This window comes from Schistocerca gregaria, chromosome X (assembly GCF_023897955.1).
Source record: "Schistocerca gregaria isolate iqSchGreg1 chromosome X, iqSchGreg1.2, whole genome shotgun sequence".
Lineage (NCBI taxonomy): Eukaryota > Metazoa > Arthropoda > Insecta > Orthoptera > Acrididae > Schistocerca > Schistocerca gregaria.
Genome location: NC_064931.1, coordinates 273,412,561 through 273,437,451, shown reverse-complemented (window position 1 = coordinate 273,437,451; position 24,891 = coordinate 273,412,561). Strand labels below are relative to the sequence as shown.

At 39.8% G+C, this 24,891-nt stretch overlaps 1 protein-coding gene across 4 annotated transcripts in view; it reads right to left on the bottom strand.

Annotated features, from left to right (window-relative positions):
• Window positions 1–24,302, bottom strand: part of LOC126297885 (GTPase-activating protein and VPS9 domain-containing protein 1) — a 280,670-nt gene extending 256,368 nt beyond the window's left edge. For 2 of the 4 annotated variants that reach the window (XM_049989180.1, XM_049989181.1), the window contains exon 1: window positions 4,784–4,812. In XM_049989180.1, the coding sequence (XP_049845137.1) occupies window positions 4,784–4,797 (14 nt within the window). In that variant the 5' untranslated portion in view covers window positions 4,798–4,812. Of the gene's footprint in view, window positions 1–4,783; window positions 4,813–23,844 lie in introns of those variants that run through there. The other 2 variants (XM_049989182.1, XM_049989183.1) reach the window with 2 other exon arrangements.
• Between the last annotated feature and the right edge of the window lie 589 nt (window positions 24,303–24,891).

The window sequence follows — 24,891 nt, the reverse complement described above, 5'->3', positions numbered from 1 at the left end:
GCTGTTACGCCCTGGTCAGAACGGTAGTTTTGAATTTCCTCGTTGGACCATCTGTTGAGTGAGCACGTATAAACCACCCCGCGTGATGAATTTGAAGTGCTGTGCTTTTACACCTGGACAGGGAAGGTTTGTAGCAGTGAAGTTCACCTGGAGGGCACTGACTGTTTCTAACAAAAAGGTTTCATTTTGTAATCAGGAACAAGACTTTACAGAACCTGCAATTGTGCCGACACCTTTCTGAAAAATGAAAGGGTTGACTGTGTAGAAGTCTTGACCTTCGTCCGATCGAGAAACAACAAGGAACTGTGGCAAGGATGGAAGAATTGTCTGTGGCTAAGTCTCATTTAACTTTCGCCTGTGAGCAGAAATTGTACACATAGAGGAAACCATAGCGGAAGTATCCCCCATGATTAGCAGTGTGTCTGATGGCGCACACACTCCTTCCTTGTGGGAGCCCTCTCCGAAGGCACTCCTGAGAAACGGACGGAGGGACCAATCGGCAAATTTGGAAGGTACCCCTCCCTGGGCATGGCCGTTACTTGCGGGTAAGTACGTGTCCTACCTGTCTACCCGGGAGGGGGAATTACGCTTTACCCAGTCATCGGATACGCGCGGGAATGAGTGGGTCAGCCTTCAGACACGCACAGAGAGGAAAGAAAGAGAAAGGGAGGCACAAAGAAAGGGAAAGAAGAGAGGTCTCAAATGCCGCAGCAGAGAAAAGGGTAAAGAGAAGAGACAAGGAAAAGAGGGCAAAGGGAGGACAGACTTTCCAGCATAGAAAGAAAAGGAGAGAGTGTGCCTTACAGTTACAAGCATCTGTCTCCAGACGTAGGCACAAAACATACTCCCACAGCGGGAAAAGGGGAAGGGAAGAGGCAGAGGTGGGGGGGGGGGGGGGATGGGGAAGGATGTGGAAAAGGAAGGTACACAGCCCAGAAAGGAAAGAGATCCGCACTAGCTTGGGGTCCCGTGCTCGCCATGCACGTAGCCACAAGATAGTTGTGGATCCCCTTGGGGTAGGGGTGAGGGTAAGGGACTGTCTACATAATGTACGAAGATAGCCCTTTCACCTTTAGCTTTCTCCTCACTGAGGTCTTCCTAACAGTGGAGCTATTTTTATTTGGCACAACCACCATAATTTTTAAATTTTCTATCTTTGAAACAAATATGTGGATACTGCATACACTACCTCAATAGCATCCAAGCAACTATTAATGGAGATTGGTATGAGGATATTTTCAGTGAGGTGTCTAAATATCTATGGAGGGATTGTAGCCCATTCTTCCTCAACAGCCAAAACTACAGGAGGTAGTGGTGTTGGAGGTTGGCGTCTGGAGCAAAGTCAACATTTTAACTCATTCCAAAGGTGGTGCACTCTGGTGCGACCAACTCAAGGCCTTCAACCATGTTCAAGATTTTAAACAGCATCTGAAGAATGTAGTTGTCCATAAACCACTGCTTCACAGATGCTGCTTTACAATGGGGTATACTGTGATGCTGGAAAAACAGTCATGTTCCTCAATGGTATGCATTATGTAATGCTGTATAATGCATTTCTACCCTTCTGCATTTAGCATTTTCTTGAGCACAATAAGGTGCCCTAACCACAAAAAGCAACCCCATACCATACCATCACCTCCTCCATACTTCATGCTGGCACTACACCCAATTACAAACAACATTTTTCGGGCATTTGCCAAACTCAGACCCTTCCATCGGATTGCCACAGGATATGGTGTCATTCACCACTGCAAATCACTTGTTTCCAGTTATCCACTGTCCAGTGGCATAACTCTTTACACCACCTTTAGCGTTCCTTAGCACCGACTACAGAAGTGTGTAGCTTATTAAGATCTGGTTGACCATTGTAGCCCATTCATTTAACTCCCTATTGTGTGACAGACAGCACTACAATATTGTTTATGTAAAAGTTTGGCACCGCTCGGGCTTGAAAAGTCACTTTATAGGCATATAGAACGCATTCCCTGGTGGAAGGAGGGAGGCATCATGACTCTAGGCCAGCTCATGGCAATTGGCTTCAAGCCAAGTTCTGGAGTGTTAATGACTGTGGAGCAAGAGCAGCGAGGCACACCAGCAGTTGACAATGCCAATGTCCTATAGGTCAGAGAACATTTCAGAATGTGTGGTTTGCTGGTGGTGCGTGGGCAGCTGTAGCTTTGATTTCTGAAATTTGGGCCACAGTATCTTATTGCAAGAGCCACTAGTAAATCTATTTAGCATGTGCCTAACGAGGCAGTTCTTTTACCAAGTACTGTATGTTAATGTCTGATAAATTATTGAAACAAATAAAAAAAAAATGATGTTACTGGTAACTCAATCAGTCGATCCTATCCTTTCATTGTAATGCCCAGCACTACAAAAATAATGATAGCAGAGCATGATTGATTGACTGATTTGTGTTGCATTGTAAGTCAATCATGTGCGGCTGCTAAACTGGCTTTATTTTTCAGAATGCCTGGTGATGTGAAAGACCCAGCTTTTCTCCATTGAGGGGATTACTGGTTATGAATTACAACAAAGGAAGATAGAAGCAAAAGACACGGTTTGGGATCTAGTTGAGAAAGTATACCACAATAGCCACATGCCTGTTGTAAAATGGATTACCAAGCCAACCCAGGCAGGTTTCATTGCTGCCATAATTTGTGCTGCCTTCAAGGAAATTTTAAAAGTTACTGAATTGGAGAGAGGTTGTACTCTGCATCAAGTATGAAGTTTACATGTGCAGTTTAATGATTATTATTAGAGAGAATGGGTGACCTGGTTGATAAGGATGGAAACCAGGAGCAATGTTTAGAAACTTATAGCAAAACCAATAGTGAATGGTTTCAAGCTTATAAGATGAAGTTAAATGAATCTGGAAATGAAGCCAATCAGAAAGATCGAAGCTGTGATGGCAAGCAAGTGAACTTTCAAAGTCTATTCCCAAAAATTCAGAATCCATTACAGGAGTTTCTGAGTGAATGCATAGATTTATCTCTGAATTCAGCAGACCTGATAGTTAAGTGGAACTTCAGAACAGAGTGTGGATTATGGAAATGAGAGATTTGGAAGTATTAATGTTGATAGCAGTAAAGGTGAGGGATGGGTTACTTGAAGAGGTATTACAGGTCACAGAGGAAAATAGGTCAGAGAGGAAAATAACACCTTAAAGCAATTTCTGGCTATAATTTGCAGAATGATTCCTCCCAGAGTGCTTCAACAGTTAGTGAATAATCAATATGGTGAACAAGGAACTCAGGAATCAATGGTAAACTACACAGACTGCATTAAAAGAGTCTGGCAGCTTCAGACCTCTCTCATAGTGAAGAACAAGTAGTATGCCTCTATTTTATGTGTGCTAACACCTGACAGTGGATAAGAGCTGTATTCTATAGTGTCCCCAAAACTCTAGCTCAATTAGAAGAAGAAATCTGTGAAATTCGGGCTATTGAAACCATGGATTCATGAAGGAATTGACCAGCGAGGAAGGAAGGTCATCCAAATAACAGAAGATTGAATGGAGGAAGGAGGGGGCAGGTTTCCAGCATGGAAATTAGGGAGAAAAGTATGTAATTCACAAGAAAACCAAGAGAAAAGCTATCAAAAAATAATCTGTTGGTACTGTGCAGATTCGGAGCATGAGAATATGGAATATGCATGGGAAAAGGGCAAAAAGCAAAAGGCAAGAATTATTACAGTTACAGCCCAGGAATGGTAAATTAATTAGCCCTGTTAAAGATAACAGACCACCACCTTTGCCATTTGTTTGTGCTTCACTGAACAATAAACCAGTATGTGTTGCTTGTCTTTGGTGGTACTATTTCTGCCATCAATTACCAATGGTTTCTTGCTAATCAGTAAGTTTGTAAGTGGGGAAGGTAACAGCTAGATGCTGGATAATATTTTGCTGCGGATAAATCTAGCCTGAATGTTAAGATATATTACAGGTCAAGGTGCGTGTAAGGTCGGTTTAAGAGTGGTAGAAAACTTAACAACCATTTTTATTTTGGGTGCCAGTTTTACTGCTCAAGTGGGGTTTTCAATGTAATCCACAAGTTCATTTTTGATTTTGCCAGCATGGACCAAGGGGTATGCTCATGTTTGCTTATGATAAACCTAGAACTGGAGCAACTAGTATGACAGACCCAGATTCTGTAAACAAGTAATTATCGGTTTTAGATGAATTTGTTTAAATGTAGATCAAGGTAGTTTGTGCCGAAATCCCATGTGTCTTAACACAAGAATTTGGTGTCATCAATTTGTTAGAATATTGGAATGAACTGACTGATGATGCCCCAGTTAAGAAAGCCCCATGTAGGTTGTCACCGCCAAGATGAAGAAATCAAAGGAGCTAGTGGAATAATATGTTACAACAGTAATTCAGCTGTCAAAATCTCCTTACACTGCTATTTCCAAAATGTAATGGAGAGTACTGCCCAGTGGTTGACTACTGGGAAGTGCACATAAAAGTTGTTAAGCTCTGTTGCACTGCCCAATCTGCTCCTACTTTGGTTGGTTTAAGAGAGCTTGTATCTTCACTACCCTTGTCCTCAACCAAGCACGTGTTGAGATATCACTATATGACGGTTCAAACCTTCTTACGGCATTTGTAACTAAATGGGACATTTTTGAATTCAACTGTGTCCACTTTGGTTTAGCAAAACGTGCAGTGGTGCTCTCTCAGTTAACTAACATTTTTCTGACATTCAATATTAATACATCCATCACTGTCTTGACGACTTAGTGATATACAGTACGTCTATTCAAGACCGTATACACTTACTTGAAGAGAGTCATGAGATATCTCCAAATATTGTATCAGACCTCCTTTTGCCCGATGTGCAGCACCTCGATGTTGCATGGACTCAACAATCATTGGAAGTCCCCCATAAATACTGAGCCATGTTGCCTCTACAGCCGTCTGTAATTGTGAGAAAGTGTTGTCAGTGCACGATGTTGTGAATAAACTGACCTCTCGATTATGTCCCATAAATGTTTGATGGGATTTATGTCGTGCAATATGGGTCACCAAATCATTTACTTGAATTTTTCCAGAATGTTCTTCAACCAATCGTGAATAATTGTGGCCGGTGACATGTTTGGGAACGAAGTCCATGAATGGCTGCAAATGATCTCAAAGTAGCGGAACATAACCTTTTCCAGTCAATAAGAGGTTTAGTTAGACAAGATCCAGTCCATTCAATATAAACACAACCCACACTATTATGGAGCCATCACCAGCTTGCACAGTGCCTTCCTGACTATTTCAATCCACGGCTTCGTGGGGGGTCTGCTCCACTGTGGAACCCTACCTTCAGCTCTTACCAACTGAACTTTGAACTCATCTGACCAGGCCACTGTTTTCCAGTTGTCTAGGATCTAACAGATAATGGTCATGAGCCCAGGAGAAGTGTTGCAGGTGATTTAGTGCTGTTATCAAAGGCCGTATGTGACAAGGGTAGCATATTAATATTGCTTATGTTAGAAAGTTGGCACCGCTTGGGCTCTACGACTCACTTGGCAGGCATAAAGTATGCACCCTATGGCAGAAGAAGAGAGGTGTCACAGCTCTGAGCTATGTCGCGGCAGCTGGCTTTGAGCAGAGGTATGGAGTGTTGCTGACTGCGGAGTGCGAGCAGCAAGATGTGTTGGCTGTACACCAACCTTTGTCCTGTGGATCAGAGTACATACTACGCATTTTGGAATGTGTGGCTTGCAGGTCTTGTGTGAGCAGTTGTAGCTGTAATATCTGACATGGACACAGTGTCATATCGCAAGAGCTACCAGTAAATTTATTTAGCATGTGTCTAGAGAGACAGTTCTTCAACCAGGTACTGTACACTGATGTCTGATAATTCTGCCTTTGTTTCATGGCAGTGATTGTACTGTTTTGGTTCCACAAAAATCAACATTACTAATTTTTTGATGTACTGGCCAGGTTACATGCCACAGGTTGCTTTGCATTTTAATGCATGCAGGCTTTCAGAATCAGTTCTTTCCTTTTCACTAATTAGAGTGAAGCTGTAACATGTAGTCGCGCCTTGTGGCTGATTGTGAGCACTGAAGCAATCATTCCACTGATGCACCAGGTTGAAGATAATCATGTCCTGTTGTATGAAGAAGTCCATATCTACCTGCTGCACATCATCTTGCAGCTACAATCAGCAACCCTTCAAGGCCTTTTTTAAGGCTTGATAATTGCATGGAGAAAGATCAGGACTATAAGGTGGATGTTAAAATGTCTCCCACTCGGGTTGGTGTAACTTCTGTGTTATGACATTTGTGATGTGGGAATAACATCGCCATAGTTCAAATTTCTGGATTTACTGCAAGCACATCAGAAAGACAAAAATTCCATACTAATCACTTGCCTACATGTTGGTGCTTATATACTCGCATTAGAGTTGCACTACACTGCATATACACTTCAGCATCACCCACAAATGGAGACTTGTTGATCGCCCCTTATATACAGGGTGTTACAAAAAGCTACGGCCAAACTTTCAGGAAACATCCCTCACACACAAATAAAGAAAAGATGTTATGTGGACATGTGTCCAGATATGCTTAATTTCAATGTTAGAGCTCATTTTAGTTTCATCGGTATGTACTGTACTTCCTCAATTAATCGCCAGTTGGCCCAATTGAAGAAAGGTAATGTTGACTTCGCTGCCTTTACAAGTACGACACAACATGTGGTCCATGCATGATGGAGCTCCTGCACATTTCAGTTGAAGTGTTCGTACGCTTCTCAACAACAGATTCGGTGACCGATGGATTGGTAGAGGCGGACCAATACCATGGCCTCCACGTTCTCCTGGCCTCAACCCTCTTGACTTTCATTTATGGGGGCATTTGAAAGCTTTTGTCTACGCAACCCCGGTACCAAATGTAGAGACTCTTCGTGCTCGTATTGTGAACGGCTGTGATACAATACGATTCCATGCAACGGAGGGTGGATGCATATATCCTCGCCAACGGAGGACATTTTGAACATTTCCTGTAACGAAGTGTTTGAAGTCACACTGGTATGTTCTGTTGCTCTGTGTTTCCATTCCATGATTAATGTGATTTGAAGAGAAGTAATAAAATGAGCTCTAACATGGAAAGTAATCGTTTCCGGACACATGTCCACATAACATATTTTCTTTCTTTGTGTGTGAGGAATGTTTCCTGAAAGTTTGGCCGTACCTTTTTGTAATACCCTGTATAGGGGGATGAGGATTGCTTGTTTACCAGTTCACACGTATAACAGAACCAGCTGGACGTTAATAGCAGACCAACCTAGAGCAATTTTGCCTAAAATTCCCACCAGGAGCCATTGATGGTCTTCCGAAAAGGGAAGCTAGTGTCTTAATTTTTACACTTAGTCAGTTTTGTAATTATTCTGAAGATCTGTTTTAAATGCAACATTATTTAGGGAACTTGGTTTTACAGTTATTGGTGTGACCATCTTGTTTCTGTTACAAGACATACCTGTTATTACTTTAAGTACATGATATGTATTCACAGTGGCGAATACTAACAACTATCATCTGTATAAGGGAGTGATGACAATGAAAATCTGTGGCGGACAGGGGCCTGAACCCTGATGTCCCACTTTATTTGAGCAGTCGCCTTAATCGCTTTCACTGTCTGGGCATGACTCACAGCCAGACCCCAACTTCCACATGTTGCCGTTACTGCATCACAAGCTGTACTTGCGCACACACTGTGTAATTCCTGTACATTTTAATTGTAAATTGCTTCCTGGTATCACTGAATAAATATGATATTGCTGTGCCTGCATAGTTCAGAAAGAACTTTGCACCATTGTTCTTAATAACACCAGCAGTGCAATATCGTATTGCTGCAATTTTAATCTGTTTGCTTATTGAGCTTGAGACTTGAAGGCATTTTACTGTGTGGTCCAAACTGTGATTTGCTGAAGTTTGATGGATTCTTATGTAAATGTGTGTGCAAAATTGCATTACTGGTAACTCACTCAGTTCATCCTATCCTTTCATCCTGATGTCCAGTACTGCCACACTATGCACAGTCATTGTGATAGGTGAAATGCTGGAGGCACTTTGGAATTCCAGAGAGTTTCCTTTTGTTGATTTCATGTAATTTTTTAGAACCGTCCTCTGATATACTTGATGATCCCCATCCATCAGCACATGTGGCCTGCCTGGTCTTTGTCTGTGATAGTCTCTTACAATTTCCACTTCACAATCACGTCATCAACAGTCAACATGGCCAGCTTCAGAAGGGTTGAAATGTCCCTGATGAATTTATTACTCAGGTGACATCCCACAAGTAAATTATTTTCGCAGTCGCTGAGCTCTTCCAACTGACCCAGTCTACTGCTACTGGTTTTCTACTGACAACACAATACTGTCCACCTCCTTTTATGCTGGTGAGTCCATGTCTAATGATATCGAGAGGTCAGTTCCACATTACATAGGGATGTCTGGTTAATTTTGATCAGAGTGTATATTGAAACTGATTCGGTCTGCGTATTTTATGAACCTATGTTTATTCCATTGTAGTGACTGGAGCCATCTCATCATTAAAAGATTTCCTTCCCTTATATTTGAATCAAGATGAAGATCCTGGAACAACGAAACATAGTTGATGGGCTGTAGGGCTAGACAGTTCCACAGTTTCTACTGGAGGAGGAGCAAATCACAATTTGAATGTTTTGACAAACTGAATCAATTTTTGTGTATTTCCAATTTTCCCTTAATGTTTCTTTCTCAATGGATACTGGTGGAATTTCTGCATTGGCAAGGAAACAGATCAATGTTGTTATGACTGCCTTCAGGGATGGCACAGAGCACTCTACACTGGTGGCATCTGTGACCTTTGCCAACAGTCTGGAGCAGGTTCCAAATTTAACATTAAGTGCAATCTTGCCAATCATTTGCACCAAATATGGTTTGCATTAGTATTACTTATTCAAGTGTGTTACTCACCAATTTTTTTAAGTATTTTTAAAATAGCACATGCGAATGAGGTCATGAGCATAGGTGGTGACAAACAGTCCTATTAAGCATATAATGCTTGTGGTCCAGACATTTCCTGAACACTCATTCATCGCCTCTAGGTATAGCTCATCTTGGGGTAAGAGTCTCTGAATAATGTTTGTATCATCCTCATGACTCATGTAAATCCTTGTTATCTCTGTCACCCACTTTCCCATCATCACATCCAACAATGTCCATTAAAGCATTCACATAGCGTACATCAACAAAAGGCTTGTTCTGCCGATTAACTGGTAACTCAGAAACCCACAGCTCAACGTTTTCAAATCAATTTGCTCTATCTTGGACCATGAGTAGTTTACGGGTAACTTTCAAAACAGTGTACATTACTCCCGTACAGTTTGAAAAAACCTGTGGCATTCACAAACACAACCCTAGGTGAACATACATATTTATCACTCTGTGTGCAGAATCTAACAGTTGTGTAAGTTGAACGAAAAAATCTCTGCTATAGCCGACTTTGATACTATTTTAAGTGTAAAAACATGACTATATCCCTCACTACTACATCTACATTCTGCTGCAGTTACTGAACTTCCACATCATATTTCAATTACTTCATAATTTCACCAAACAACATTCACTATCATCATATATTTATAAAAAAGTATATTATCTGGCAGTGGTGTGTATTATTATTGATGACAGAGGTGTAGAATGTGCTGAATTTAGTTACAGGACACAACATTCAGTTTTTTTCTCTGAGAATATTTGGAGAATGTGGCTGAAATAGCTGACTTGTTCCTTAACTATTTTTTGGAGCTCTATAAGAGGTTCCAGATGCTGTAAGTATAACAAAGTTGTTTTCTTTTTTAATTTTTGGTTATCATTCTTTATGTCACTATCCAGAACCAAGTCATCATACAATAACTATGTAAATACGAACACTATACTGTGTATACAAGCATCAAGATAATATCTCAGAGTTGAAGCACACCTATACCACAAATAATTATTTTATTGCCACTTCTTTATAATATTTATATTCAGCGACAGGAGGAAAAATTTATGATTGTTGTGTTGGTGTCACAATTGTTTTAAGCGTTGACAAGTTAACGATAATGCGATAATGAGCAAGTCCTCAAACTAAGTTCTAATGATTTTTTTAATTACATTACATCAACACTGATCAAGGCTGTTGAAGAACTGACTCTTGTGCACATAAAACAAATAAAAGACAGTGTTAGTTACGTAAATAATGTCAATCTCAGAAACACTGTCTCACATGGTACACATAATTCCATTTAATATCTTCTCCTTTGATTCCTGTTGCAGAAATGGCTTCTCCAATAAAAAAAAAGTACCACCTTTCCTTACAAAAATTAGGTAACTGGATAGTTACAGACTGCGCACTTTCTTGACAAAGCAAGAAAATAAACCAACAAACTGAGGACAGAGCAGCTGAATGAACAAAACCAGAATGAATGAATTTTTCACATGGTGAAACCAACTGGCTTCTATCTACGGCATTAGTGTGACGAGCAACAGAGTGCCAGCAAGTTAAATGTCCATGTATAGCACCCATAGGATGTTTCCAATTACAATTTGGTTGGCACAAGTGGAGTGTGCTAATGGAGGGAATGTGCTTGAAAAAGTATTCCAAGTGAAAATCCAGTTTTTGTCTCTTTTTACAGATTATCAGCACACTGTACGGGAGTTTACATTTCACTGCCTCTAAAACTCAGTATTTTATTAAAACACACAGAGCAACAGTTACTTTCTGTAACAGTATTAATTAGTATTGCTATCAGGTGTCTAGTCATGTGCTGTTGTTTATGTGACACTATATTTTGAAAGCATACTTTGCTGTCATTTTCAGGTGATACTTTGATGAGTGTCTTCACTACCTAGTGTGATGTAGTGAGGATACTCATTCTACAGATAGTACCTGAAGATGACAGCATGATAAACTGCCTAAATACAGTGTCATATAAACAACTGCTTCCTGCTGGCCACCTGAGAAAGCTTAACATCACACAGTATCAAGTTGGATACAGCATTTTTTCCATGCAAATACCATCTTCATCACATCCAATGACATTGACAAAAATGGTAGGATTTATGAGGACAGTCTAGAATTTTGCATAAGAACTGAAAATGTATGCCTAATGGAGAGTAGTGTGAAAAAAGGCAGTATTTGGAACAGTGAGCAAAGTCTATGTAACCCTGAAATAGTTTTATAATTGACATCTCATAGAGAAGACTACAAAATCCGTCAGGTTAGTTATTTCACCACCTCAAAGTCACTGCTGGTATGTTCTGTACAAAAGAGCATGTGTGTGTTGCAATATGTATGGCAAAAACACCATTTGAAAATATAATTAGAGTGGCAACTGATACTCGATAGTTTTAATGTGAAATTGATACTTAATGTGGATAAAAAGGTATTCTCAGATGTGCATATTAGCATTCTCTTTGCTTGCATCATTTACTTGCAACCAACTAACGCATTTTATTATTATTTTGTTTGTTAAGGTGCAGCCATACCAAAGAAATATGTAGCAGAGTTTTTCGAACCACTTGGTTTTCAATATATTCCTCATTTCTTCTTTGCACATTCTTTTGTATTCTTTTGCTGAAGAAAGAAATATAACCACAATACAGTAAAAAAGTTTACAGCCATACTCCCCACCATGCACCATTTGGTGGTTTCTGGAGTATGTAAGTAGATGCAGATATGAAGAATTCTGCCTGTTTCTTGATGAAGCACTACTCTGTACAGTGCTGCCTTTGATTCCTACCACAGACTTTGCTTTAATGTAATTATTTTACGTGGATGTTTTGTAACACTTACTTTAATGGAAAATGCAGTAATGTAGTGACAAGAGGAGTTCTACTATTAACATTTTCCTCCTCTGCATTAAGAAAAGGTCAGTCTTCCACTATGAATAGTTATAACTTGAATGTCACTTGTGATAAGATGCGAAGTTTTACATGCCAGTAGCTCAGCACCCCTGTCCTCTATTGAGCAGTTCCCGTGTATTTGTTCAGATCTTGATACAATTCCAAAGTGGCGCAAAGATTGGCAACCTGCTTTTGATGTTCAGAAATGTACAATTGTGCCATTAAAAAAAAATAGTATCCTGTGATTATAATGTCAAAGAGTCACTGTTGAAATTGGCCAGCTCTAACAAATACCTGGGTGTAACACTTCGTAGGGATATGAACTGGAATGATCACATATGTTCAGTCATGGGTAAAGCAATTGGTAGACTTCCGTTTATTCGTAGAATACTGGGGAAATATAATCAATCTTTACATATCACTCTTGCAAGCAGTTCTAGAATGTTGTTCAAGTGTGTGAGACCTTTAACAAATAGAACTAACAGGGGATATTGAACGTATACAGAGGTGGGCAGCACAAATGGTCACAGGTTTGTTTACTCCAAGCAAGAGTGTCGCAGAGATACTGAAGGAATTGAACTGCAAGACTCAGTCCAGGGTCTTATATTCCATGATTTTCCTTTCTTTCTGTAAAATCATGCCATCTGGCGAGCAAGGTGAATGATGCTCTCTGCAGTTGACACAGATGGAAAGCAGGGCACATGGAGTATTGGGATGTGATGCACGTCCACAATCTCAACATGTGATGCTGGAAGTACAGCGGGAAGACATATGGCTTAACTTCCCACTTAAAGCGCCACATCGAGGGAGGGATATATGTCTTGACGTCATAGCGGTAGGCCATCACCTTGATCTTCTCGGGCAATGTGTCACCCTCAAAGGCCAAGATGAAGGCACCGGTGACAGCCTGATTATGCCTTGGACCCCGATGGCACACTGGGCAAAATGAACACATCGCTGCTATAAATTGGGGCGCAGCTTGTTGTCAGACTGCATAAGAAAGCCCCTGTGCAATATAATCCCCTGGGCCATATTTAAACTCTTATGGGGCGTGATGGTAACAGAAACACTCCCCCCCCCCCCCCCCCCCCCCAACTTGTCACATGTGAGTAATGCACGTGACTGGGCAGAGGACGCTGATTTTATCAAGACTGACCCAGAGCGCATTTTGGACAAGCTCTCGGCCTCCCCAAACTTGTCTTCCAAATGCTCCACAAAAAACTGAGGCTTCATGGACATGAAAGATTCCCATCACCTCTCGTGCATACAAGATACCGGGGCGAATAATCTTCACTGCTTTCCTTCACCTGGTGGTCCTCCCATGGTGTGGCCAGGAAGGAGAACAATTTGAGGTCATATTTCTTAGCACTGAAGTTAGACTTTGCCCGCTTAGAGACTGCTCGCATTGGACCACCAGCAAGAGATGATGTACTACACTTCATGGCGTGTCATCCGCCCTGATGCCACCCACTCTGACTAGGGGCACTCCCCACTGGAGCCACCCAGCCTCAGCTAGGGCCACTTGGCATGATGGCCATTGCCGGGAATCCCAATGCCCCAGGGATATGGGCATCTACTCCATGGCATACATCGGTAGTTAATAGCGCAGACATCAGCAGAGCACTCTCTATGTTGTCACGGGGCTACAACCAACAGGGTACATGGGGATATGAGGTGCTAAAATATCCATGGTCATCGGCGACGCAGAAAGCAACAATGCATAGTGGAAGATGGGAAACGCATCCAGGAAGGTGCCCTCGCCCAAGAGATGTAGAATGAGCAGGACTGAGATGCAACGATGAAAAATACAAAATGGACATGATGCACCATATAAGGCACCCTTTCCCAAGTGGCTCGCTCTTTGGGAAAATTTAGAAAGATGGAGGTCAAACCTGACAGGGGACCATTACATAAAGCACAAAATGTGTAGACTCCTTTTAGTCGCCTCTTACGACAGGCAGGAATACACCGTACCTATTCTAACCCCCGGACCTGCAGGGGGGTCATGAATATGCGAGTGACTCGAAAAATTCATAAGTAACAGAACCCAACATGTTGTCGACAGTGAGTGTTCATCAGACACATGGGTATCATCAGGAGTGCCCCAGGGAAGTGAATAGGATCACTGTTGTTCTCTATACACACAAATAATTTGACGGGCAGGGTGGACATCAATCTGTGGGCTGCTAGATTTGTTACCAGTAGATTTGAACAACCTGTAAGTGTTACAGAGATGCTTTGGAAACTCAAATGGGACTCACTGGAACGAAGGTAATGTTCTTTTCAAGGAACACTACTGAGAACATTTAGAGAACTGGAATTTGGAGATGAGTGCTAAATGATCCATAAATTGTGCGTAAGGATCATGAAGATAAGATACGAGAAATTAGGGTTCATATAGAGGCATATAGACAGTTATTTTTCCCTTGCTTTACTTGTGAGTGGAACAGGAAAGGAAATGACAAGTAGTGGTACAGGGTACCCTCCACCACACACCATACGAAGGCTTACAGAGTATCAATGTAGATGTAAAAAAAACACTTATTGTTTGTGTGCTTTCATTTAGCTATCTTGTGCAGAGTCAATTTAATCTCGACCTTGCTCATGTTTTTGGAAACATTAGGGTACTATTAAATAAGTAGTGTACACAAATCAATTAACATTTGTAAGTAGCTGCTAGAGCACAACAATATGGTTGGTTTTTGACAATCACGTCACACATGGTTTGTGTTGGTGGTGGTTGTGGTGGTGGTGGTGGTGGTGGTGGTGGTGGTGGTGGTGTGAAGAAGTTAGCAGAACATGTAGATTGAAAAACATCTGAACTGGTGGCAGCAGTAAGATACCAAAGATAGTCTGTAATGTACCAGAGCTACAAATGTTAAATGTATGTGTGGTTAAAAGCTATATCTCCTGTTTACAGCACTGGAATCTTCTACATCTGCTCGATTTTGTAATAATTATTTAGATAAATACTAATCAAAAATCTGTACAAACAGATAGTCCAAATCAAATTCATAACTCATATAGCAGTATGTGTAGTTTATAAAACAATGGAAATACCTTAACAAAGATTATTAATACACCACTTGACCATTATTAGCAAGTTATACAGCCACGATTTGGGCTAGAATGGATCCATACAATTTGTGAAAAGTTCCCAAGATGAATATTGTAATGTCACCCTGTCATGAAACCATCCACATAATACGCTCATTTCATACAATGCCACATTAAAAAAAATTACCATTTCCTACTTATGAATATTGATATAGTTGTTCTAACATGTGCTTGCACAACTGGTGAATCATCCAGGGAGGTGTTAGCAGTATCAACAGTTACCAAGAACAGTGTCCTGTTGCACATCACACTGCACACTGTTGTTTTCAACTGCAAAATGCATGTAAATGAATGCCTCATTGAAAGGGGTGGTTCCATGAATGCCCTTTATGCCACCTCCTGAGGCCTTTTAACGTCAATTCAGGGTGGCAGTGTGACGAATGTTTTTCTCGACCATACATACGAGAACCATGTGATTTCAATGCTGCACATAGCAGTTCAGGCCTCCATGGCAGTGGTGTCAAGAGAAGGGGTGGGATGATGTTGGGGGAGTGCGGGCGACGAGCTTCCCATCGTGTGACACATCCATGGTGGCATTGGGAAGAATTGTGGCAAAATTTGGTACTAATGTGACCTCATTAGCACACCTTACATCTCACATGAACTTCTGAGCTCTGGACCTTGCTGTTAGAGGTGTAACTGAGCCCGAGAGTGACATCACAGGGCACTAGTACAGAGGAAGGTTGTAGGCACTTTTGAAATTAAAGTTCACACTTATGCATCACAATGGGCAGAAAATGATAGGGTGTCAAAAATTTTCATCTCCCTTCACTATCTGAATAATTTCTTTTATTTGATCATACATTTCTTCAATTTCTTCATCATCTGCAGAGCTAGTTGGCATATAAACTTGTACTACTGTAGTAGGTGTGGGCTTCGTATCTATCTTGGCCACAATAATGCGTTCACTATCTACATCTACATCCATACTCCGCAAGCCACCTGACGCTGTTTGTAGTAGCTTACCCGCATTCCTATTTTCCTATTCATTATTAAACCTACTCCTGCATTACCCCTATTTGATTTTGTATTTATAACCCTGTAGTCATCTGACCAAAAGTCTTGTTCCTCCTGCCACCGAACTTCACTAATTCCCACTATATCTAACTTTAACTTATCCATTTCCCTTTTTAAATTTTCTAACCTACCTGCCCGATTAAGGGATCTGACATTCCACGCTCCGATCCGTAGAATGCCAGTTTTCTTTCTCCTGATAACGACATCCTCCTGAGTAGTCCCTGCCCGGAGATCCGAATGGGGGACTATTTTACCTCTGGAATATTTTACCCAAGAGGAAGCCATCATTTAATCATACAGTAAAGCTGCATGCCCTCGGGAAAAATTACGGCCGTAGTTTCCTCTTGCTTTCAACCGTTCGCAGTACCAGCACAGCCAAGGCCGTTTTGGTTATTGTTACAAGGCCAGATCAGTGAATCATCCAGACTGTTGCCCCTGCAACTACTGAAAAGGCTGCTGCCCCTCTTCAGGAACCACACGTTTGTCTGGCCTCTCAACAGATACCCCTCCGTTGTGGTTGAACTTACGGTACGGCTATCTGTATCGCTGAGACACGCAAGCGCAAGCCTCCCCACCAACAGCAAGGTCCATGGTTCATTGGGGGGGGGGGGGGGGGGGGGGGGGGGGGGAGGGGGGAGATGGTACCCTATACATGCAAAAAAAATAATAATAATAATAATAATAATACTAATAATAATAATTTGACAGCGACTGGGGGCACAGAATCTCAGTGATATGCATACTTTGCTGTTGAACACAGAGACTCAATTAACAGATGGCAGTGGAGTCATAATTCGAAGCTGCTCACCCATACCCATGAGCAACTTCAGCAACTGAATCTTCTCCCCTAATGCATTTACAATCTCCTATCTCCTGTCTTCTAATGATGCAGGAACTTCTGAGGGTGTGAACTCACCAAGACAATAAACAGTGGTCAAGCATAAAGATTATGAGACTTAATATCCAAATACAAATCACAGACATAATTTAAAACAGATTACAAGTCATATAAACTGCTTTCTATTACTGCAACCCACATATTAACAGTATACTTAGTCTAAGGTAATTTCAAGGAGCTGACATATATATTTACATTGAAATCAGTCGCTTTCTTTATGAACCATAAAGTACCCATTCAGATGTCAGCACTTCAGAGCAATGATCTATGGTGTCACTCACACTGCAGAAGGTACTGCCCGTGTGATGCATCTACAGAGAATTTACATCAGTGTTTATACTTCAGTGCAATCTATACTTTTAACCTCCACTTCAAAATTCTACAGGATGTTCAGTCCGAAGTTTTACACATAATCTTCACAATTTATTTTTGTTTCTTTCTTTCAGCTGTCTGGCCTGGATCTTACTGATGTTATACTTATCTCATTCCAATATTTTAATGGGAAAGGTGTTTTAGTACTCAAAGTAACCTAATGTTAATAGCAAATTATGAAGTTGTGTGATCATTTATTTATATTAATAGTTAGCTACTTGCATGTTTCATGAGCAGTTCTCAGCACTCAGATTATCCTGATAGTTTATGAAATGCCCCAATTCAATTTTGCACTTTCTCAATTGTCCGCATTGACATCCGGGGGTTTCTTTCATCCCAAATGCACCTTCATTGGACACTACACTGTTCCAGACTATTTTTGACTATTCTACCAAGCTGATGCATTCATAAAATTTTAATCTGAAGCCTTCCTCCTTCATCAACGCACACTTCATAACATTATAAAACAACAAACACAGGCATTTGGTTATGTTATGAACATACTATGATGTCAGTAACAAAGTCAAAGGAGCTGACAACCAAAAATTTTCAACTTATTTTATACAAGTAAATATTAGTCTAGGTTCACTTTTCAAGTGGCTGTCTGACTGTTAAGTCAGCCATGTCTCCCAAATGTGTCATGTGTGCACTACACACCAGAGGCTGTGACCCATCTAACTGACTGAATGTGGGGAGTAGACATTTTTTTTCAGATTATAGTAGAGTCACTGAAAGAAGATCCCTTACAGGAGCAATTGGATAATTGCGGCTGCTTAGTGTATCTGTCTCAATCAATCTGTCATAACTCTCTAGATAACTACTGTTTTCAACTGCAGCTGTTTGTGCTTCACAGACGAAAGTTGGGAACACAGCTGCCAGCTATCAGGGATCGTCTTTTGCCAATTCTACTATAAGAGACATTCCAACCAGTCCAAATAATGATAGCTGTAGGGGACCCAGAAGTGTAAGTTTAAGATCCAAAGAAATGTCTCCATACTTGATCTAATACCTACAAATAGACCTTAACACTCTGGGAATGTCCACAGAGCAGCTGCTATCAGTGAGCATGAGACAGCTGTAACAACAACGATTACCAAAGTACAAAATCCAATTAAAACAAGTAGAAGGATTTATATTTTCAGACTAGAGAGAGAGTCAGTAGTGTCGTATCCCAGTAGGGAACCTGAAACATTTAACTCTGGAGAGGTGCGTGTAGACCAACTATGGCTCAGTTTTAGAATAGTTGACCATTCACTCAATAGATGTGTACCTAGAAGAAAAGTTCTTGACGGAAAGAGCCACCATGGTACAAAGTCACTGTAAAGGAACTGATAAAGAAACAGAGACTACTACATAGTATGTGTAAGACAAAGAACAGGGCTTGCGATAGGGAGATTCTGAATCAAATGCAATTGTCAGTCAAGAGAGCAATGTATGAAGCCTTCAACAACTACCACAGCAAAATATCACTTAAGGTTCTCTCACAAAAACCAAATAAATTCTGGTCATATGTAAAGACTGTTGGTTGTACCGAAGTTAGGGCCATGGTACTTGTGGAAGAGACAGGAATGAAACAGAGTAGCAAAGCAAAACAGAAATACTGAAATCTTGCTTCTAAAATGTTCCTTTACAAATGATAATCCACAAATATTGCCCCACTTTATTTATTTATTTAGTTGTTTCTTTATTTTATTATTATTTTACCACTGCAAAGATGACTGATATAGATATTAGTTCCAGTGTTGTTGTGAAACCGGTGAAATCATTAAAATTGAACAGAGTTACAGCACCCAATGTAATCCTTATCAGATTCTATACTGAATTTGTGGCTGAGTTAGACCCTTTTAATTATAATCAATGGTCAATTCCTTGATCAAAACACAGTGCCCACCAATGGAAGACAGCACAGGTCACACCCATCCACAACAAGGGTATCAGAAGTGATCCATAAAATTACTGTCCAGTAACTTTGACATTATCTGTTGTGGAATCTCTGAGCGTGTTCTCAGCTTAAATATAATGATCCCCTCCATAACAACCAGCATGGATTGTGAAAACGTTGATCACATGAAAATAAACCTGCAATTTCCTCACGACACCCTGAAAGCCATGGATCACAGAAGATCAAGTAAATGCAGTATTTCTCAATTGCCGAAAAGCATTTAACTCAGTATTGCTTCTATGCTGATTATCAAAAGTACAATCATTTAGGGTGTCAAGCAAAATTTGTGACTGGACTGAGGATTTCTGCTTTTTATTTTTTTTATTTTTTATTTTATTTATTTTTTGTAGGGAGGACACAGCAAGTTATCTTGGATGGAGAGTGATCAACAAATGTAGAAATAGCTTCAGGTGTACCCCAGGGAAGTGTATTGGGATCCTTGGTGTCTGTGTAGCATATAAATGACTTGCAGACATCAGCACTACCCCACACTTTTCACAGTTGACATGAAACTGCCTGAAAAAAGCTGCACAAATACATAAAGGAAAATGCAATCAGTCTACAAAGGAAACTACGTACAAATCACTCATGCAGCAGCATTAACAGTCACTTTGTTTAAATATGTAGGCATTATGTTACAAAGCGATATGAAATGGAAGTAGCATGTGAGAACTGTGGTAGAGAAGGCGAATAGTTGACTTCAGTATATTCGGAGAATTTTAGGGAAGTGTGGTATCTCTGCAAAGGAGACCACATATAGGATGCTGGTGCACTCTATTCTTGAGTACTGCTCAAGTGTTTGGGATCCGTACCAGGACAGGCTGAAGGAGGACACTGAAGCAATTCAGAAGTGGACTCCTAGATTTGTTACCAGTTGGTTTAAACAACACTGAAGTGTTACGAAGATGCTTCGGAAATTCAAATGGGTATCACAGGAGGGAAGGTGATTTTCTTTTCGAGGAACACTACTGAGAAAATTTAGAGAACCTGCATCTGGAGCTGACTGCTGAATGATTCTATTGCCGCCAACATGCATTGCGTATAAGGACCATGAAGGTTCTCGTAGAGAGGCATACAGGCATATTTTCCTCTCCTCGCTCTATTTGCAAGTGGATTAGGAAAGAAAATGACTAGTAGCATGATACAGGATACACACTATCAAGCACCGTACAGTGTCTTGCGGAGTATCTATGTAGGCATAGGAGAAGATGCAACCAATCCTAGAATCCTGCTGAACTACGTGCAAAAAGGACTAAAAGGGGGCCAATCTATCAATGAGAACTTTTAACATTGCAGTGTGTCAGCAATCATGAATAATTTAATGATCATAAAGAATCCACCTCAATTGCAAATTGAAACCGAATGTTTACTTAGGTTTTACCTAGGTATCGGCGCGGATAACCACACCTTCTTCGGAACACACTAAAACTACAAACTGCCTAAAGAGGGATGATCCAACATTAATTACAGCTATTGACATGGTACACACGTACCGTTTATTTTACATTTTATGCGAGTCTTTTGCCCTTTTGGGCATTCTCTATTAATGTTGGACCATGCCTCTTTAGGCAATTTGTAGTTTTAGTGTGTTTTGAAGGAGGTGTGGTTATCCACACCGAAACCTAGGTAAATATCCAGTTAAGATTTGCAATCAAGGCGGATTCTTTATAATCATTCAATCTATCAATCCTGTAGGGATTGTGAGGATAAGATTAAATTATTTACAGTGAACACAGAGGCATCTGAACAGTTATTTTTCCTGCACCGTGACAGTGAGTGCAATGGGAAGAAACTCTAAACCTGGTACAATGGGTTGTAACATCTGCCATGCACTTCACAGTGGTTTGCAGAGTAGATGCATTATAGTGACCTGAGTCCCTAGAAGACTGCAGTAGCTAACTCACATTTTGTTATTTTTGTTGTGTACCAATCTATAAAATGGTTGGCATTAATTTACAAATTATGGGCTAATACACCTTATCTCTGCCTCAAAAATAAACTTTATGCCACAAATAACAGCCGTACAGATCCAAAGATAAAGAGTGAAAGCACTAAAAATGGTTATGTTTACTTTAGTATTTACTGTAATGTTTAACATGCTATGAAGATCAAAAACACTTTTATTTTGTATTAACTACACACTTCTTTACTTTGTTTCACGAAACTATTTTTGTACAACCAGGGTTTTGAGTTTTAAGCCCATTTTCCGGTGCCCAAATAGAAAATGGACTTACAAATGGAACCCATGTTTTATGACAACTTTGTGACCTAGAATCCAGTTACAAAAATAAGTACAATGCAAAAATACCTCTCATTTAGTTGTGCAATATACACTGTTACAATATGAACCCACAGTTGCATCAGTTAAAATGGAACATCTATACTCACTAATTTTGTTGAAGAGAAGTACCAGAAGTAAACAAAATATCTACTGACTGCCCACTTGCAACCAAGCACCCATACATAAATTTTAATCAACAGCTTTTAACAGACTTATGAGTGACACGTTCCATACATTCAGTGACCATATGAATTAGTACTTGTCACATACATAACACAAATGTAGATATCTGTTCTGCTTGTAGCTATTACATGTTCTTTCACCTGAATTATTTAACTAAAAGTACATTAAAAATTAGACTTTCAATATCTTTTCAATACATTATATTGGTTAGCCTGAACTGACAACTTTTCCACAGTGAAAAAATCACATTCTGATTCTTTGCTTCTATAGCTCTCCATGGCCTCAGTAAAATGAATGAAACCATGTGAAAAATTCTTCATTACGGTCATTCAGCTTTATTTCTGAAAAAAAAAGTGAAACTTTGCTACAACAATAACTAAAGGACATTTATTTTCCTTTTAACAGCTACTTCCTAGCCCAGCCTTCGGCAGTGTATTCCAGGCAAAATACAAGTATCTAGAAATTTTACACTGCTGAAGAATTTCAAATATAAACAATGAAGAAAAGAAACATACAGACTATGTTTGTAGGCTTTTGTGGCCAAAGTTAGTTTTAATTAAATTTAGCGGACGTGAATGTAAGATAATGCACTGTATTTCACACCTCGACCAAGGGCACTTTTAACAATGGCCAAAACACTTGTTCATCATTTTATGGTAGAAACAGTCTGTAACCCAGAAGGATTTTAGGGGCAAAAGACACACTAGTCACAAGTTATGTTAAGATGTTTGGTAGCACCAGATATTAAATGATTCTTTACTTCCATGCAGGAACTAAACTGTTCTAGTAACTGTCTGTGCAATATAACTAGGTATATGTTAATAAGCTCTTAATACCTTAATACCACAGTGGACAGTTTCTATCTAGTCTGTTTTAAAAAGGGTAGAAGTTCACATTTACTTTCAATTCCAGATTTATTTATTTAATCCATTCTTGTGTTTTATATAAGGCATTTTATTTATGTTTTACACGAGCTCATTGTACTATGTCTCTGCAGGAACTGTCAGAAAACTACACGAAAAACTTACACATTTTCATACTTGTCTAATAATTTACTAAATGTGTAATACAATGGTTGATTACTTTAATATTACTACCACGTACAATATCTCAGTAGTGATATTACACACACTGGCCTATGTTAGTTTTACAGCAGGATACCCGAAAGTTGAAATTGACGACTATTCAGTCTCACTGACCATACACAAATCTTTTGTAGCCAGAAAGACATATGTACAAACAATACAATTTTAGAACTGCATAAATGAGAACGTCAACTTTGGTGTCAGTACACAAATTTGGTTATACCTCTAGCTTCACATAAATACTGCTGCAGGAAAAAAAAACTCTGATTAAAGATTGTGGAGCCGTTGATATTTCCATATACAAAACTCTGCCTCAACGAATTATGTAGAGGATTTGCTTTCATTTTGTTACACAGACCTGTTGATACATATAAGTTGTTTCTATGAATTGTTCCATGAACTTTCATCTTGTTGATGAGTATATTCACGAAATTTCTGTGTATTGAAATGCTATTTTATGTGCAGAGGTATAATACTGTTACTCTTTTCCTCTGCGTGTTTACAAAAATTTAACAGCATCCGACTATGAATTCATAATACAACCATCGTTGACACGTAATAACTAACATGCAAACCTATGACAGGGCATTCTGATCTGATGAGGGTGGTTCTTCTTTCCCTACAAATGAAACTTCAAATGATCCAACAGAAGCATCACTTTCGATTTGTTTATATTTCAAATCCTGCGTTAGATCCTTAAACAGGACAAAACAGTTACCAGTACAAAACAGTCATAAAAGATTTTTTCGTCCACATTCTGGCAATGATATATGGAAGTAACGGCAAAACAATGTGGTAAATGCATATAAATTAACGTGGAACAATGAGTTAACGCGTCTTTTGTTACAATTCATAACCACACATTTCTGTCATTACATCGTAACCTTCGGAAAATCGCTTGTTTTCGATCAGCTCAAGATATTTATACATAATCTGTTCCTTAACCGACAGTGCCTTTAAACACAGAACAATTCGAATGTCACAAACATAACTGACAACGTTTCTAGAACTCTACTTCGCTGGTAAAAGAATTTGTCTAATATGAAAACAATACGAATCGGAGACAACTCGGTACTTACTCATACAGCATATAAATTGACGCTGGGTGTACTAGGCCACAGCACCTTCATAACACGATTCATAACACCTTCACTCAGACATTCACACAAACACGCAAATATTTACACAAAACCCGACCACTACAACGCAATGCAATGCGAACAACTTCTTTGATTCGCCATTTTGATTTCAGCAACTGTATTGAAAAGCGTTAGCAAACGACTTGCTGGGGTAAACTGACGTATCGACACACATGTACTTTTAAATTCCTGGGGAGTTCTAGAGTTTCTATCAGTAGAAACTCTCCCGATGTTACCCAACAACTTAAAGAAGTGATTATCTATAAATTCAATAGTGGCGATGAGGGGATCTAAATCTCAAACTTTCGCTTCATTCGGGCTAAATTGCGGCAGATCAATGTTAATATTATTGTCCTCAAAAATTTAGAGCATATCGTATCTGTAGGTTTGTGACTCCTACCTAATTAAAATCTACCTGGTCGAAGTACTCTTTTTTTTCTTGTTAGCATATCCAAATAAGCATTTTACGGTAGTTGCTTTCCCTTTAGCGTACAGCATTAATGTACATAGTTTCCTTGAACTCTCCGATTTGTTCCGAATGAGAAATTATGATAGTTTCATGGCAATCCACATCGTTAATTCTTAGACGTGCTTCACAGGGTTGACATATATCAGGATTGACGGACATCGAAAAAGTTCAGAGAAAGGCAGCTCGTGTTGCATTACCGGGAAACAGGGGAGAGTGTTTCACTGATATGATATCCAAGGCGTTTTTCGTTGAGGTGAGAGCTTTTCACGTTATTTCAGTCCCCAATTATCTTCACCGAATCCGCAAATATTTTATTGACACCCAACTGCATAGGAAGGAATGAGCATTGTAATAAAACAGTAGAAAACAGAGCTCGCATGAAAATATTTAAGTGTTGGTTTCTCCCGCGCGCTGTTCGACAGTAGAAAGATAATGTGAATGAAGCCTCTGCCAGGCACCCGAGTGTGAATTACAGTCATGTAGATGTAATGTAGATTTGTTCTCACCTAAAATGATTT